This window comes from Nicotiana tabacum, chromosome 3, assembly GCF_000715075.1.
Source record: "Nicotiana tabacum cultivar K326 chromosome 3, ASM71507v2, whole genome shotgun sequence".
Lineage (NCBI taxonomy): Eukaryota > Viridiplantae > Streptophyta > Magnoliopsida > Solanales > Solanaceae > Nicotiana > Nicotiana tabacum.
Window position 1 is genome coordinate 189,024,004 of NC_134082.1, and position 16,428 is coordinate 189,040,431.

Here is a 16,428-nt window from a genome sequence, read left to right on the forward strand (position 1 = left end):
AGTACTAAATAGATAAATATATTTACGGTGGAGTCCCATATGGATAAGCTTCTTCAGGAAGCTTATTTACAACAGAGTACTAAATGAACATCCATAATATAATATATATTTATAACAATAGAGAACTTTTATAAAACTGTGCAAGTATTTTTGTCCTGGAAGTTGTGCTAGTATGATTTATTAAGTTCTATATATATTAAGCTAAAGAAAAAAATGGAAAACCAGCTCACACGTGCGAAGAACCAATCGTCGGTTTCGAGCGGTTGGAATCATACGTTAAGAGAAAACCTCCGGTTCACCACTTTCCACCATTCGAAGCCTACTCCTTCAAGCGGCAAAAATACATTTAACCCATGTACATTTCGCAGTAACAGTGGTACTTTCCACGATTAACGACTACCTGACTCTACTTTCATAGCCTTTTATGGATCTTCTCCGTTACTCCGCCTCCCGCTTCCCTGCAGCTCATCCTCAGTATCCCTTCCATACGCCGCTTCGCCGGCGCTTCGTCGCCGTTAGGTCTCTTACAGCTGACTCCTCTCTGCTTATTTTTTTTCTCAATTTCTCAAATTCGTATAGTCGGCATCAATTAGTGGAGTTGAATTGATTGATACTCTGGAATTTGTGTCTGAATCGCTATGTGTGTGCGTCTGCTTTCTCTCCTTTCCAGGTCGAGTTTGAGCCTTCCGTTCCCGGAGCAGAAAGCCAAGTATTATAGGGAGCTGGAAGCTGCTGTAGATGTTGTCGAGCGAGCTTGTCGTCTGTGCGTTGATGTAATTTCTCCACTTTTTGTAAATAATTAGCTAATTACTCCTCTTCCGTTTATATGACTGCATTTCAGTAGACACAATTTAACATGTTAATTTGACTTATATGTTAGATTACTGTTAGTGAAAGGGTGTTTGGCGTGAAGTTTAAATTTATTATATGACTTATTTACTACTATATTGATGACACTGGAAGAAAATATTGAAGTGAAGATAATTCTAAAAAGTTGTGAATGTTGTATAGAAATGGAATTGTGTTAAACATCTTAGGACGTCCCAAATATAAGTTGGGGCCCGATGAGTTTTATCTGTTGACTGCATTGGTAACTATTCTATTATTTTGAGTTCAAAGCTACTTTTCCTTTTCATGGAGCAACTTCTTTGAGTTTAATTGAAAGATATAAGGCTTCAGACCAAAGTTCTTGAAATTGGTTAGAATGTGATGTTAGAAATGCTTCGCTTACTGCTTCGGCAATTTAAAATGCAGGTTTCTCAATCATTTTATGTAGTTTCATGGCTAATGCACATCGCTAAAGTGATAACTTGTTTTGAGGTACTTAAGATTGGAGATGTTTGAAACAAGTTGACTGCACCTTATCTCAAACAAGGTGACAGTAGTCAATTAGTTCTGGTGAAATTTGCTTTACTTCTATACTTCTGATACATGAAATGATTGAATTGAAATATAAACATTTCTCCTATAGCCATCTTTTTGTTTATTTTGAGTAGTCCATAAGTCAAGTACTGCAACCATTTTATCCACTAAAACTACTGTTTTCTTTGTGATTGCTAGGTGAAGAAATCGTTGTTCTCAAGTAATGGTAGGATTCTTGAGAAAATTGACCAGACCCCAGTCACTATTGCAGATTTTGGAGTGCAGGCTTTAGTTAGCTTGGGTAACTTATATATTCTTTTCTATTTACTGAAAAGAAATTCTTGTTCATTATTTATTAAATCTGAGTGCAGTTTCAGCTGTCCAGTAAATATGGGGAGAGAAAAAGAAGGAAAATTTTGAATAAAACAATTACAAGCCTGGTCAGTCAAAGTCTGATTTGTCTTAGCACAAGGAATTTACCCTGACTAAGAATAATCTTCCTTGTGCCTGGATGGTTTCACATTTCTTTTTCTTGATAGAAGAATAAGGTGGTATACTATATTTTTCCTATTAATAGGGCTTCTATAGCTTACATTACATTCTGTCGCCATCTCCAGTTGCAAAGGCGCTTAATCTATTTTTAGGATGACATCGATGCTTTCTTTTCTTAGTCAACCATATACTTACATGTACCTTTTGGTCACAGAACAATCTTAACTTAGAAGAAGAAAGAAAGATAAATATTCAGGCAAGAAATAACCATAAACATTGACACTTAGCTAAGATTATATAATCATTGTTCTATAAAATGGCATTTTTGTTTATGCCAAATCAGCTGGAGATAGGAGTACAGACTTCTTGTATTGATTAACTCGGGAAAAGAAGAGATAAAAATACAGTAATAGACTGTTATACACAAATAGTTTATTACCTGAATATAACTTACTTACTGCCTGAAGAGAAAGTAGCCTGCAGTTAGAAGTCTTAAGTTCTAATTCGGCAAAACCAATCTGAAGATTCTTCACTACTGCAGTGTAACCGAACTAGTATTTTAGAGGAGAACTACAATGCTTTAAAATACTAGTTTAATAATGTCAAACATAACATGTTTAGTAATGAATTTTTTTTGACTTGATAAAAAATGTTACATCTTCTGTGAAAATTTTGGTAAGCAAGTGTCCATCAAGTATCAATATTGGATAGGTCAGCAAACTACAAGACTTCGTACCAGTTTTATTGATATGTTCTCATTCTTTTTTATCTTCCAAAATCTGAATTTTGCTTGGACACGTTGATTGCCTTTCTTTTTGAAAGGGTTGATCTCTTAACTCTTCTAGTTCTACTTCAGTATTGTTGGCTTGGTTAATCTACATCACCACTTAAATTAGAAGCTGAGTGAGGTATTTGCTCCAAAACTGCATCTTACTGAAAGATTTGAAATCCCTCCACTTCCAACAAAAATTGGTGGTGAATAATCATAAACTTATTTTTTTTTTGGTCTTATGGACTATCTTCAGTTTGTAGATTTTATTATTTTTGTAAATCTACAAAGTTTTATTTCGAGAAATAAACTAATTAATTTGTAGAATCAAGTTTTAGTGAATATGGACTCAACAACTGTAGATCATTTGAAGGTGGAAAATATGGAGTATGATTGTCAAATCTTTGCACCTCGTTTCTCTTCATGTCATACTTTTTCTTCTATGATAATGACCAATCTGGTCTGATACTTCTCCATCACTCAAGAAAACTATTGGATAGTCATGGCAGTGATAATGATTATATTATGAATATATTTTTTGAAGAATGATGAAATTATGAAAATAGTTTTGACAACGATGAAATTATGAATACTCTCTTTGTGCTTTCCCTTTGATTCCCTTATATTTTCCTACTCTGTTTTCCTGGAACAGAGACAAATTGTTTGATTGAGTTTTTTTAGAGCTAAGATGAGTTATTTCTTTACTGGATTATACCCTTATTCTGATAGAGATGAACAGACTTTTTCCCTCTATCCCCCTGGTGGCTGAAGAGGACTCTGCATTCTTGCGTTCAAATAATCTAGTTGGCTCAGTGGTTGATGTTGTAAAGGATAAAGCAACTTCAGGATATGAAGTAACAGATGATAATATTTTGAAAGCAATTGACAGAGGGGGAAAGGATGCTTGTGTATTTGGGCCTAAACCAGCCACTTACTGGGTGAGTTGGTGCCTGCTTCCGAAGAGTATTCACTAAGTTTCATGAGATAAAAGATCAAAGTCTTTTAAAGGTTTCAAACTAAAGGAAAGTTCCTGAAGGGAACTAGAGTTTTATAATTCATTTTGAGTATGTTCTGTCACATTTTTTATCAGAGACACATTCATTTAGTTGATAATCAGTACATTTTATGTTGGGACATTAAAATTTCCTCGGTCTGGAGAATTTCAAATTTTGATTCTCTTTCTAGAAGTTTAGCTAATTCAGAGTATGTCGTTAATATCTCCTGAGAAGCATCTCAAGATGTTCTTGAAGGATTTAGGTTGGGGGTTGGGGGGAGGGGATGTTGGAGCTGGATGGGTGGCAAAAAAAAAAAATGGAAATAGTTTCCAATATATGGCCCTTGGATAACCTACTTCTCGTTGAAATACCTCTTCCTTTGTACAATAATCTTTACCAGATCAAGGCTAATATTTTAAGGGCCTCCCGACTTCTATCAATATGACATCAGCAATTATTTTTTTGTCTGTCTTTATTCTGTGTGATCTTTTATGTGCTTGAAAGAAAATCTACTTTTACCACCCATGCCATTAACAGATACTTACTTGCACAGTGATTTGGACTGCACTCACTAATTTTCATCCTCATACAGATACTGGATCCTATTGATGGTACACGAGGGTTTGTTAAAGGTAGCGAGGCTCTCTATGTGGTATGCTTCTTAATTCCTTTTCCTTTCTGTTTAATGTAATTATTATTCTTTTATGTTTTTGTTTCTTTTCTTTTTTCTTTTCCCAAATAATTAAAGGAAGAAACAAGAATGAGATCACCTTAATCTTATTCCCATTTACCGAATCAGCTGCGAATTTCCCGACCCGAAAAAAAAAGAATGACAGGAACTGGAAAAGAAAGAATTATTTAACACATTTTAAGTTTGTTTTCCACGGAACTGGCCAAGGTATAGGGTAATAGTTTTGAGGGTTACTTCCAACTCATGCCATTCCTCGCCCTGTTGTGCTAGTTAGTTCCCTTGAACTGGGAATGTGGGGCGCAGTGGTGGGGACACATTGGCTGAAGAGTGATCAATTGAATCCCCTATTTCAGAAAATTACATTGTGCATAGGTGAATTATATGTATATTGAAAGGGGAAACAGCCTCTCTGTATTCACAAGGTAGGGGTAAGGTCTGCGTACACGCTACCCTCCCCAGACTCCACCTGCAGAATTTCACTAGTTTTCTTGTTGTTGCTGTTGTTGTTGTATTGAAAGGGGAAAACCTTGGGTTTGGAATTATACTGGAGACACAGATGCTGCTAAACTAAAGGCTTCAGTGGTGCCAAAGTTAAACTTATCTGTCCTAAACCTCTTTTGTTCTTTCTATTTCCTCAATAGTGCAGAGTGTTTCACGTATCATAGTTAATGTTTCTGCGAAGAAGAGTGCCTTGATAACTAAAATGATGATGTCATACACATTATCATAATAGGTTCAGGCGTTATTACTTGGTTCTATAGAATTCTTTTGCTGCTTGGGTTAGATTTGTGTTTTTTCCCTTTTCTCATGCTTATTTGGCCAAGAATATTGTGTCTTTTCAGGTGGGTTTGGCACTTGTAGTTGAAGGACAGATTGTTTTGGGGGTCATGGGCTGCCCCAATTGGTGCGAAGACTGTTCTGAGAATTCTATCGTTGGGGTCCAAGAAAGTAGTAGTTCCAGATCAGGGATCATCATGGTTTCTCATGTGGGTTGTGGAACATGGACAAAGAGGTTGTCAGACATACTAACCACTGAGTCATCTCACACTTGGACCGGATGCTCTGTTGACAGCTGCCAAATGGTGGAGGGGGCACGGTTTACTATTCCTGAAAGTCAATCATGGAAATCATTACCCCTATCGGTTTTGTTTGATGCAAAAAGAGACTCAGAGAACATAGGAAAAGGGAAAATACTTCTTCTGTCTGCATGCTGTGGGAGGTGAATTCTTCCTCTCAAAGACATTTCATATTCTTGAAAAATGTGTACTAGATGATGAATGGATGCTTAGATTTGTGATGTGAAATCTTTCTTGCCCGCTGTTGGCATTTGTGGAAGTTCTTACCCCTAAAAGGCTCCTATTTGGTTGATGAATTTTAATACAGAGGAGTTGAGAAGTTAAAAAAGAAAGTGCTACAATGGTTTCCTTTGCAAATTGGATCTATGTAAGGGTTAGGCTGGGGAAAGGTAGAGGTAAAGAAATTAGCTCTATAGTAAACTTTTTGTGTCCAAGTTGGAACTTGGTTTTGGTAATCGGTAACAACTATCAACTTATTCGGAGAAGATGCTCATTATTCACATTCAGTAGAGATTGAATGCTCTATTTTAATAACCAAAAACAGAATGCACTCAGAACCATTCTTCAAGCGATTACAAAATTCAGTTCCCTTTTAGACTTGACAGCTGAGTTGTAATTATTTTTGCAGTTTTCTTTCTTTCTCTTTTGAGACTGCAAATCAAAGTACATCTCAAATTTCATGATGGTTTTTCGCATTTATTATATTTCGCTTTTGTTTCTAAGTTTACAGTTTGTGCAAATATCTGATGGTGGCTTCTGGTAGAGCATCGGTTTACATTCAGGGAAGGAAGGCGACATCTATTATCAAGGTGAAATTATATTCTCGGGTCACTGTGTGTAAAATTAGTAGAGCAATCTGATGGTCATATCCGTCGAATGTAGGTCTGGGACCATGCTGTTGGAATCATATGTGTCCATGAAGCTGGAGGGAAGGTATGCATTTCTCTGTTGACATTCTTTTAACAAACCTTCTTTATCTTTACTTGTTGCAGCCAGTTCTAGAGAAGTCGGCACTGCTGATATATCATTTAATAAAACAGTCAATTAGTTATATTGCATGTAACGGCACCCTTTTTGTTTTCCTTTTTTTTTAATTAAAAAAAGAAGTAACGTAAAGAACACCCTCGGGTTATGGAGATCTGAAGATATAGCTTATATCTTTTCTTTTCCTTTTCTTTTTACTTCTCGTCTGGATACAGTATTTTGAAGGCTTCAACTTTTTAAAGGAAAATTTTGAAAACTTTAGAACTGGTCAGATTTGTGAGGTTGACTCTCGTGCACAACTAGTTCATGCTTTTCTTAGGTTTCCTGGCAAGATAATCTGAAGAATCAAGTGAGGGTCCTAAATAGTGATTCACGGAACTTAAAATTCTTTCATCAGAAGACACAAACTTCATTTACTTATGAAGAAACACAAAGTGAAGAGAGGCTCGTTTTATAGCTTTTTTTCTAGTCACGTCTCATAATACGGAGACTCTGCACCTAGTGATTTCATTCTTGTACTTTTACGGGAAAAAACATAAATAATCAGCCCATATTTGATTTGAAAGATATGGGAGACTACAATAGCAACAACTACGCCTCAGTCCCAAACAGTTGGGATCGGCAATATGAATCCTCACTTCATTCTTTAAGCTCAACTCATATTATCATTGTTATCAACAAAGGGCAGATAATCCTTTATTCTGCATTATCCTACCCACTGTTTCCAGTTATCTGCTTACTGGCAAGTTATTCACATCCAGACATTTATATTCCCTGACATCAAACAAATGCGTTAAGCAGAAGACTTTATTTTTTGCCTACTCGATGCAGTATTCACTGGCATCAACTTTCATTCTCTCTATGTTTCTATTTTCATAATTGTTGACACCATTCACTTCGTAGAACAGGATCCAAAGCAGAGGGCAAAAATTTATTAAGAAGCTTTCATATTTTTCTTTGATTGTGCTCCTGGTTATGACTTTCACTTTATACTATGTCCTTCAACTTTGGGCAATAGTATTTGATGTAGATCATCCATTCAGAAAACCATAAGCGAGACTAGATTGCTCACTTTCCTGGTTTATCATTGTGTGTCTTACTTGTCAGGTGACCGACTGGGCAGGAGGTTCACTTGATATTGCGGCAGATCAAACTGAACGGAGACTAATCTTTCCTTCAGGCGGTGTTCTTGTGACTAATGGGAGCTTACACAGCAAGATTATTGGAATGATCTCTTCAAATTCGTCAGTTCTATGACAGGCATTTGACATTAATTGACAGATTATAAAAATACTGAGATACTAAGGACGATTCTGCCAATTCATCAATTGTTTCATGGCACTTGCATTCTTTCGACAAATCAGAGCAGACATTAATTTGTCTCCATTTTCTTCCACCTGGCGGTCATCAGTATCTCTTTATTTTCTTTTTCATCAATACTTGCTTTTTTATTCTTTCGGTCTCAAATGGCTTACATACGGATAACGTCCTCCAATTAGTGAAATGCTGTGGTCTGTGGAGAATGATTCTTATGTACTGCAGTAAGAAATTTTATTCTTTTCTTCACAAGGTACAATGATGAAGTGAAGATTTTTCTCCTTTCATCTCTACTGCAGGCAAAATTTAATATTTACAAATATAGCCTTTCCTCCTAAATAAGGTACTATAATGAAGTGAGGAATTTTTTCTTTTTCAATTTCAGTAAAGAAGTTACTCCCTTGTTATTTTTATTTACGGAGAAGGGTCAAACATATCCCTTTACTATGCGAAAAAGATTATATATACCCTCCGTTATACTATCTGTCTATAAAAATCCTAACGTTATAAAACTGGTACAAAAATACCCTTTCTCCGTTAGGACCTTCACCATATCCAACATCATCCTACGTGACCTGATATTTTGCTGAGATAGATGTCACGTGGCAATGCCACTCCACCACCCCCAATCCCATTTAACCCCTCCCCCTCTTCTTCCTTCACCACCACCTTCCCCTTTCACCCAACCAATGTTATTAACATCACCCAACCACCATAATCATTACCACCACTACAAACCTCCATCAGCTGCCCCTTCTCTCTCTATAACAGAAATTTCATATTATTTACGTTGTTCGTATAGCCTAAAACACATAGTATAGTTTTATTGCAAAATTATTTACTCAACTCTTTCAGGATTCAGTATCAAATTAAAGTAGACGAAGCCATCGATCTGCAACAATATATTAAGCAGCTCTATGATAAAAAATTTACTTTAAACATATTCAAACTAAAAGATAATAATAATAATAATAATAATAATAATAATAATAATAATAATAATAATAATAATAATAAAGAAAACAAAGAGCGAAAAAAGGAAAAACAACAGGCTTAATTTCAAGTTCTTTCTTATCCGTTCTTTTTTTTTTCTTGCTAAATCATCTTATCCTTTCTTAAAGCTTTAGGCAAATCAACAAAACCCTTTATCCAAATCACAACTGTATTCATCACGATTTAGGCGCAGAGTTCTAACCTCACTATTTACGAGCCGAAGGAATAATATAATAATAAAATCGACTACTAAGCGAGGATTACTGGAAGAATAAAAGTAGAGATTGAATTTTTACTTAATTACAAACAAGTATAAATTCAGAAGAACAGACAAATTAATCGGATGTACAACTGAACAACAAAAAGAAATGAAAGAGGAGTTTGAATATGATTCATATATTGTTGTTGAAGGATATGTAGCACACATATATTATTTTCCTTGGATGGTACTGTAATAGAAGAAAAGCCAAAGGAAAAAAAATCAAAAAGGAATTTTTCTTGCAATTACAGATAGAAGGGTTACGGGGAGGGGGTTAAATGGGGTTGGGGCAGTGAGTGGCATTGCCACATGGCGTCTACCTTAGCAAAATATTAGGCCACGTGTTGGACATGGTAGAGGTCTTGACGGAGGAAGGGTATTTTGGTACCAATACTATAACGTCGGGGGTTTTTCTAGACAGATAGTATAACGGAGGATATATATGATCCTTTTCGCATAGTAGAGGGATGTTTTTGACCCTTTTCCGTTTTATTTATCACATTATTTGATCTTTGGTAACACTATCAGTTTAGAAATTCTCCGTGAGATAGAGGATATGATAGCTGACCTTACCAACAAGGCACTACAATTGGAGGACAGTGTACATCGGTTGAGAATCCGGTCTATGTAATAGTGTTGTCTAGTACACAAGTATCACATTCAAGTATACCTAATTGTGGTGCTCATGTTAGACGATTTGAATCTAATATTCCTTATTATCTCCGTGGTGAATCTAATATTCTCTCCTTTTGTCTTTTTATTATCTTGAGCCGAGGGTATTTTAGAAACAGCCTCTCTACCCTTTCGGGGTAGGGGTAAAATCTGCGTACATACTACCCTTCCCAGGCCCCACTTGTGGGATTTTACTGGGTTGTTGTTGTTGTTATGTTAGACGATTTGAGCTCCATCACCCGCTTGGTGCACAAGTAAGGAAGACAACAATTGCAGATACTTTCCCTTAGAATAATGCTAAGATAATCTTTTTTTTTTTGACTAATTAATTATGTAATTGAAAAAAGAGATTATCTTAGCCATTATTTTGAGGGAAAGTATCTGCAATGTTGTCTTCCTTACTTAAGATACCAATCAAAAAACCTGATTGATGACCCTTCTTGATTTGACACGGGACTTTGTCGAGATTATGAGTTGTGAGAATTTTAAGTTAATTTAGATGTAGAAACTTGCAAAAGGGCATAGTGAAAATCAAGGCCTCACATAACTTGGCCGAAATTGGCCCAAACACTACCGTCGTAAATAGATAAAAAATTACACACTGAAGGTACCAAACAATGGCAACATAATCTACTAACCAGCTCAGGTAAATTATCCATTGGTCCTTTCACCCTGAGGCTCATGATTTTGAATTGCCTCTGACGGATCACACCATTGCGACAGGAAGGGGATTGCCCGTCAACATACTTTGCCAAGAGGTGGCAGGAGCACGATGACCTTAGCCCAAACCTACTTAAACAACCTAAAGGTTGGGACTCTTCCTGCCAAAAATAACGGACCTACTTCTTATCCTGGGAATTAAGAGTCCATCCTTTACGGACCAATAAATAGAGCCAAGGGGTCCAGAATAAGGAGCCACTCCTCCCTCAGCTCCCTCCTTAATGGCTCAAGCAGGATAAGCAATCTCATTTTCCAAATCAGCTCAGCTTACCCTTCTGATCCTTCTGTTTTCGTTATTCTCTGGATTTCTGCCATTTGATTACTATGTCGACAGAAGAAAATCAGGATACAATAATTGCATGACACAGTTACTCGGGTACAAATAGACAATTACAACTTGAAAGAAAGGTCATAAACTAAGAGTGAAGAACATTACCAGCAGCTATCACTACGGATAAATTGCTCCGCGAGGATGCATGAAACAGCTTTTTGGTCCAGTTGTTTGGAACTAGTGCACTGCAGTTGAACAGCACCAACCATGTACACACATCAATATGTATAAAATAAATATGTCAATATATATTCTCCAAACAGTTTTCCCGTTAGAGAATAAAGAGAGAACCTTCCTCTACCGGAGAAAATAAAAAAGAGAAGATCAGATCCGAATCATGTTGTACATGAGCAGGCTCCGAAAGATCCCATATAAGAATCTTTCAAGCCAGAGTGAGACTAAAAGAAAGAGGAGCTGGGAGAGAGCTAGGTTGCCACAAATTGAAAAGAGACGAAATCATGGTCATTTGGCTACCTTGAAAGCTATTGAGACATTCTTTTGATAAACCGAGAAATACTCCGGGGACGTGGGGTGTTCGAAACTTGGTGGATAATCGATCCACCTCTCTACCCTTCTCCACTTAAACACCAACCTTTATGTGCAGTGGGTTCGAACCCTTGACGTGCGCCTAACCCACACATCATGTACCACACTCTTACCACTAGACTGTCCTGGAAGCTTGAAAGCTATGTGAGACTTGCTAGTGTTTTTATCTTGATAGCACTTCAAATGCTTGCAAGGTTCATCTGGGGAAACAAAAGACACACACTATGAAATGAGCAATGCATGCAAAAATCATCAGCAAGGTAAACTTTAGTCGGACTAGCATTCGCCCTAGACCTCCCGGAGAAAACAGAATTATTTTCGGAAGACGTCAGAAATGCACAAGTGCTATTCCTTATTCCAGCATATTTTAAGTTCACAATATATGATCAAGGTAACACTTAGAACCACCCTTACAAGCAAAAGAGAGGAAGTTTAAACAACCTTTGTTGATCACTAGGGATGTGTTTACAGATGGTCTGAGCTAACCAGTCATCATTTGACTGATTGGACGAGAGACAAGTTTACATACTCCAGAAGTTTCAACTTCTAATTGTCTGGTATATGCAGAATCCACATAGCAAGTATATATGCTTCACAGTTAATAAAATTTGACTGCAGAGTACTAGTGAGTTTATCGAGAAGATAGCACGACGTTCTTTTTACATTTTCACATAACAGAGTAACACCTAAATGTAATTCTGCTTCCTGAAGGGGAAAAGGGTGCACTTATTCATTGTACTTAAGATCAATAGAAATACTAGATCTGAAGAGAATGGGCACAGATATAGGTCATAGGGAACTTTTGATAAGTGAAAAGAGACATGAATATTAAGGACTATAATTGACCTGAATTACAAAAGATAAATTGGCTTTTACTAAGGTTATAACAAAAATATGATCAAGGTAAGGTGTTAATACCTCTATCGGTAAGGTATCCAGAGAGGTATTGGTAAGATATCAAGAGCATCAATCTCAAAAATACTGGCAGTTTAATATGTCATCTCCAACTTCTAGAACCTAAAACCTTCTAGAACATAAAATGGGCACCGATATAGGTCATAGGGAACTTTTGATAAGTGAAAAGAGACATGAATATTAAGGACTACAATTGACCTGAACTACAAAAGATAAATTGGCTTTTACTAAGGTTATAACAAAAATATGATCAAGGTAAGGTGTTAATACCTCTATCGGTAAGGTATCCAGAGAGGTATTGGTAAGATATCAAGAGCATCAATCTCAAAAATACTGGCAGTTTAATATGTCATCTCCAACTTCTAGAACCTAAAACCTTCTAGAACATAAAATGGGCACCGATATAGGTCATAGGGAACTTTTGATAAGTGAAAAGAGACATGAATATTAAGGACTATAATTGACCTGAATGACAAAAGATAAATTGACTTTTACTAAGGTTATAACAAAAATATGATCAAGGTAAAGTGTTAATACCTCTATCGGTAAGGTATCCAGAGAGGTATTGGTCAGGTGTCCAGAGCATCAATCTCAAAAATACTGGCAGTTTAATATGTCATCTCCAACTTTTAGAACCTAAAACCCTCTTCACCACACTGCGGGCCCTCAATAGTTCCAATTACCAAAAATCATTGCAGGAACAGTCACCATTAGCAAAATGATGAAACCTGTATGCATCCCGTACAACAATGGCTCGATTTGCAACCTTCGATACACACTTTATCCAGTTGTGGCAGTCATTGCAGACGCGAAGATTCTTCATGACTCGTACGGGAATCATTTCAGGCAAGCTTAGAAGTCCAAATGCAATAGCTAACTTTTCACTGTGAATATAAGCAGTTGGATCTTTTTGTCCCAACTCCAAATCATTCCAAAGGCTATTATTGTCTTGCACATAACCAATCATAACTACCCGTTTATTTAGTTCCTCCACAAAGTCATATATATGATTTGCTAGTGGATGGAGTCTATCTCCAACAAAAAATGCATGGATGGTGTTTTTAACTTCAATCCAGCTACGACCTGGCTCTTTCTTAACACCTCTGTCTTTCATCAGCAGCCTTGTCTGGTTCCGGGAATCCCATCTTCCAAGAACTGCATACAGGTTTGATAGCAAAACATAAGTTGCTGAGTCTTGAGGCTCCAATTCTAAGAGATGGTGACCTGCCTCTTCCCCTATTTCCATGTTCTTTTGAACTATGCAAGCACTTAAGAGGGTCCTCCAAACCATTGCATCAGGTTCGATTGCCATAGTCTCCACAAACTTCATTGCTCGCTGCAAATGGCCAGCTCGTCCTAAAATGTCTACAACAGACGCATAATGTTCTAGTTTTGGCATTAAACCATAATCTTTACTCATCGAATTGAAATAACAAAGCCCCTTGTCCACCAAACCCACATGGCTACAGGCTGATAAAACACCCAAATAGGTGACATGGTTCGGCTTCACACCAAGACGTCTCATCTCCTCAAACAGTTCTATAGCTTCATTACCACATCCATGTTGAGAATAACCAGTTATCATGGCATTCCATGACACATCATTCTTATTTTGCATTTCAAAGAACTCTTTCCTGGCATCCACAAGGCTTCCACACTTTGCATACAATGTGATCAGGACATTGGAAGCTTCTGTTTCAGCATTATAACCAGTCTTTATTATTCTAGCATGAATCTGCTTCCCCTGTTTAATATTGGTGGTATTAGCAGCTGCACTAACAGCAGATCCATATGTGAACATGTTAGCTTCCACTCCATCTCCATTCAATCTAGAAAACACTTTCAGTGCTTCTTCGCAAAATCCACTTTGGGCAAATCCTGATACCAAGCCATTCCACGAAATAATATCTCTGGTATCAATTTTGTCAAATGCTGCATACGCATCTTGTATTCTGCCGCATCTAGCATAAAGAAAAATCAATGCGTTGCCTATTGAATGATCTAATGAGTAGCCTGACACCACTGACTGGGCATGGATTTGTCGCCCTTGATCGAGTGCTTGAATGCCGGCACATGCACTAGTTGCACTTGCAAATCCTATGTTATCTGATCGAATACCATGGTGTTGCATTTTTCTAAAAAGTTTTAGAGCTTCAACAAACAAGTCATGCTGAGCATATCCAGCGATCATGGATGTCCAAGATACAACATCTTCCTCATTTAGACGCCAAAAGATTTTCTCTGCTGCATCCAATTTTTCATGCTTGGCATACATATCTATAAGCACACTACACACATAAACATTCTGCCAAAAGCCAGTTTTTAATACTTGGCTATGTATTTGCTCTCCAAGATACAGAGCACCAACAGATGTACAAGTTCTCAATATACTGGGGTATGTGTATTGATTAGGTTGTAGCCCTTTACCCTGCATCTGAGAAAAGATTTGGAATGATTCATCCAAATCACCCATTTGTCCATAACCCACGAGCATCACATTCCACAGAACAATGTTTTCCATCTGGCTTCCAAGGAAAAATTTATGGGCTGTTTCAATGTCAGAGCACTTAACATAAAGGTCAAGTAAAGAACCTTCAATTATGCTATCTGAGCATAGACCTGCCTTTGTTGCATAGGAATGCAATTGTCTTCCCTTATGAAGAGCTCCTAATGATGCACAAGCACCCAAGAGGCTTGCAATTGTAACACAATCGGGTTTTAACGAACCTAACTGCATTTTCTTGAATAACATTAGAGCCTTATCACTGAATCCTTTCAAAGAGAGACCAGAGATTAGGGAATTATAGGTAACTCCATCCTTCTGCGGCATTTCAATAAATACTTGTTCTGCTAATGTTAAGTATCCACACCGAGAATACAATGTAACAAGAGCATTACCAACAAAAACATTAGTTAAAAATCCCCATTTATAGATACTAGCATGGAGCTGTTCTCCCAATTCAAAAGCTTTTATCTTTGTGGATGCACTTATAACACTCGAGAAAACATATGGAGTAGGAATAACTCCAAATTTACGCATATCCTTATATAGGAGAATAGCATCTTCTCCTCGTTCGTTCTTACAAAAACCAGATAACATGGCAACCCAAGAAGAACTATCTCTTACCACCATATCCTCAAAGACTTGCTTAGCAGAATCTACTAATCCGTTCTTAGAATACAAATCAATCAAACGGTTACAAACAATGAGCTTCAATCCAAGACCACAGCGCATAATCAAAGCATGAATCTGTTCAACACCCCGAAAACGAAAAGCAACCTTGTTATAACTGCAGGCTTGCAGAACTTGGGAAAATGTGCACTCATCTGGATTAACATCTTCTCTTAACATTCGAGAGAACAGATTTAGAACTGCATCATTTCTTTTCGTCCGTGTAAAACCAGACAATAATATGTTCCAACAAGACACATTTCTAATCCCACTTGGCAAATTATCAAATATTTGCAATGCACTAGATAAATCTCCACCAGCAACATAAATATCAAGAAACCTAGCACTGATTCTATAATCGGAGCCAAATCCCAATTTCAACAACTTCCCATGTAGTTTCTTGGCATCTATAATTGACCCTTCACTCAAGCAACTATCTAGTAGGCTTAGATAATAAGTATGACCAAAATAGCCATTGTCTTTCGCTATATGAGAATGAATAGTAGATGGATAATATACATTTTCTTCATCTGAAAAATCATCAAGAACCAGCGAATATATACTTGCACAGGTAGTAAAAGTACAGTTGTTCAATCTAAATGGTTTCCAATATTGAAAATGCCAAATTTCCTGCAAATTGGAAGGGAAAAATGAAAAAATGTTTGAAAAGAAAAAGGAGGAAAACAATACAGAAACAGAGAAAAGTAGCAAAAGAAAGAAAAGATATAGAAAAGTTTTACCTGGCGAAGATAATGAGAAGACTTGTAAAGGGGATGCATAATTCTCTTTGAAAACATGAAGATTTAATAGAGTGAATTGAAGTCAAACTTAGCAATCTCCGTTTGTCTCAACACTCCGTGTGAGCTCATTTGCCCCAAAAATATATAAACAATGAAGATTTAATAGTTTTTAGGTAGTATTTAGGCAGCTCTGCCGGTTCACGGTCAGTCGATTTTCATCGTATACTTTGCTCTAGTTCTGGGTTTCAATTAAAACCATCTTTTGTGAACCTAATTGAGCTCCAATTTTGCCTTCTCCTCTCCTGTGTAGTGTCGGAGTAATTGAAAAATCTTTACTTGAAATACAAGGGTGTTTTTGCAAATCCCTTTATTTTCATGTTTAATAAACACTAAA

At 36.9% G+C, this 16,428-nt stretch overlaps 2 protein-coding genes across 7 annotated transcripts; one reads left to right on the top strand and one right to left on the bottom strand.

The window, feature by feature from the left end:
- The first annotated feature begins 223 nt into the window (after window positions 1–223).
- On the top strand, window positions 224–7,973 carry LOC107765899 (putative 3'(2'),5'-bisphosphate nucleotidase, mitochondrial). 4 transcript variants are annotated; one of them, XR_001643528.2, is made up of 10 exons: window positions 287–519; window positions 671–773; window positions 1,255–1,320; window positions 1,561–1,663; window positions 3,353–3,561; window positions 4,211–4,270; window positions 5,152–5,528; window positions 6,109–6,194; window positions 6,268–6,318; window positions 7,477–7,755. XR_001643528.2 is itself a non-coding variant. In XM_016584597.2 (10 exons), exons 1-10 carry the CDS (start codon window positions 425–427, stop codon window positions 7,624–7,626), a joined length of 1,293 nt encoding a protein of 430 aa, XP_016440083.1. In that variant the 5' UTR covers window positions 290–424; the 3' UTR covers window positions 7,627–7,973. The 4 variants fall into 4 exon arrangements, 2 of the variants coding, with proteins under 2 accessions (XP_016440084.1, XP_016440083.1); XM_016584597.2 differs by having other exon boundaries at window positions 290–519; window positions 6,116–6,194; window positions 7,477–7,973; XM_016584598.2 differs by lacking the exon at window positions 1,255–1,320 and having other exon boundaries at window positions 224–519; window positions 6,116–6,194; window positions 7,477–7,973.
- Window positions 7,974–10,131: 2,158 nt separating this feature from the next.
- Window positions 10,132–16,378, bottom strand: LOC107765897 (pentatricopeptide repeat-containing protein At4g13650-like). Of its 3 annotated transcripts, XM_016584594.2 has the most exons (5): window positions 16,035–16,378; window positions 12,660–15,924; window positions 11,136–11,407; window positions 10,767–10,846; window positions 10,132–10,652 (listed from the first exon to the last, which is right to left on the bottom strand). In XM_016584594.2, exons 1-2 carry the CDS (start codon window positions 16,089–16,091, stop codon window positions 12,802–12,804), a joined length of 3,180 nt encoding a protein of 1,059 aa, XP_016440080.2. In that variant the 5' UTR covers window positions 16,092–16,378; the 3' UTR covers window positions 10,132–10,652; window positions 10,767–10,846; window positions 11,136–11,407; window positions 12,660–12,801. The 3 variants fall into 3 exon arrangements, 2 of the variants coding, with proteins under 2 accessions (XP_016440080.2, XP_016440081.2); XR_012708075.1 differs by lacking the exons at window positions 12,660–15,924; window positions 16,035–16,378 and adding an exon at window positions 12,126–12,632; XM_016584595.2 differs by lacking the exon at window positions 11,136–11,407.
- Window positions 16,379–16,428: the final 50 nt, after the last annotated feature.

What these genes read in the sequence shown, in the direction of transcription:
- LOC107765899 (XM_016584597.2), top strand. Translation starts at nt 425, where the DNA reads ATGGATCTTCTCCGTTACTCCGCCTCCCGCTTCCCTGCAGCTCATCCT. An exon ending in CGGCGCTTCGTCGCCGTTAG is followed by an intron (nt 520 to 670) that starts GTCTCTTACAGC and finishes TCTCCTTTCCAG; the next exon opens with GTCGAGTTTGAGCCTTCCGT. An exon ending in CTAAACCAGCCACTTACTGG is followed by an intron (nt 3,562 to 4,210) that starts GTGAGTTGGTGC and finishes ATCCTCATACAG; the next exon opens with ATACTGGATCCTATTGATGG.
- LOC107765897 (XM_016584595.2), bottom strand. Translation starts at nt 16,091, where the DNA reads ATGTTTTCAAAGAGAATTATGCATCCCCTTTACAAGTCTTCTCATTAT. An exon ending in CTTCTCATTATCTTCGCCAG is followed by an intron (nt 15,925 to 16,034) that starts GTAAAACTTTTC and finishes TCCAATTTGCAG; the next exon opens with GAAATTTGGCATTTTCAATA.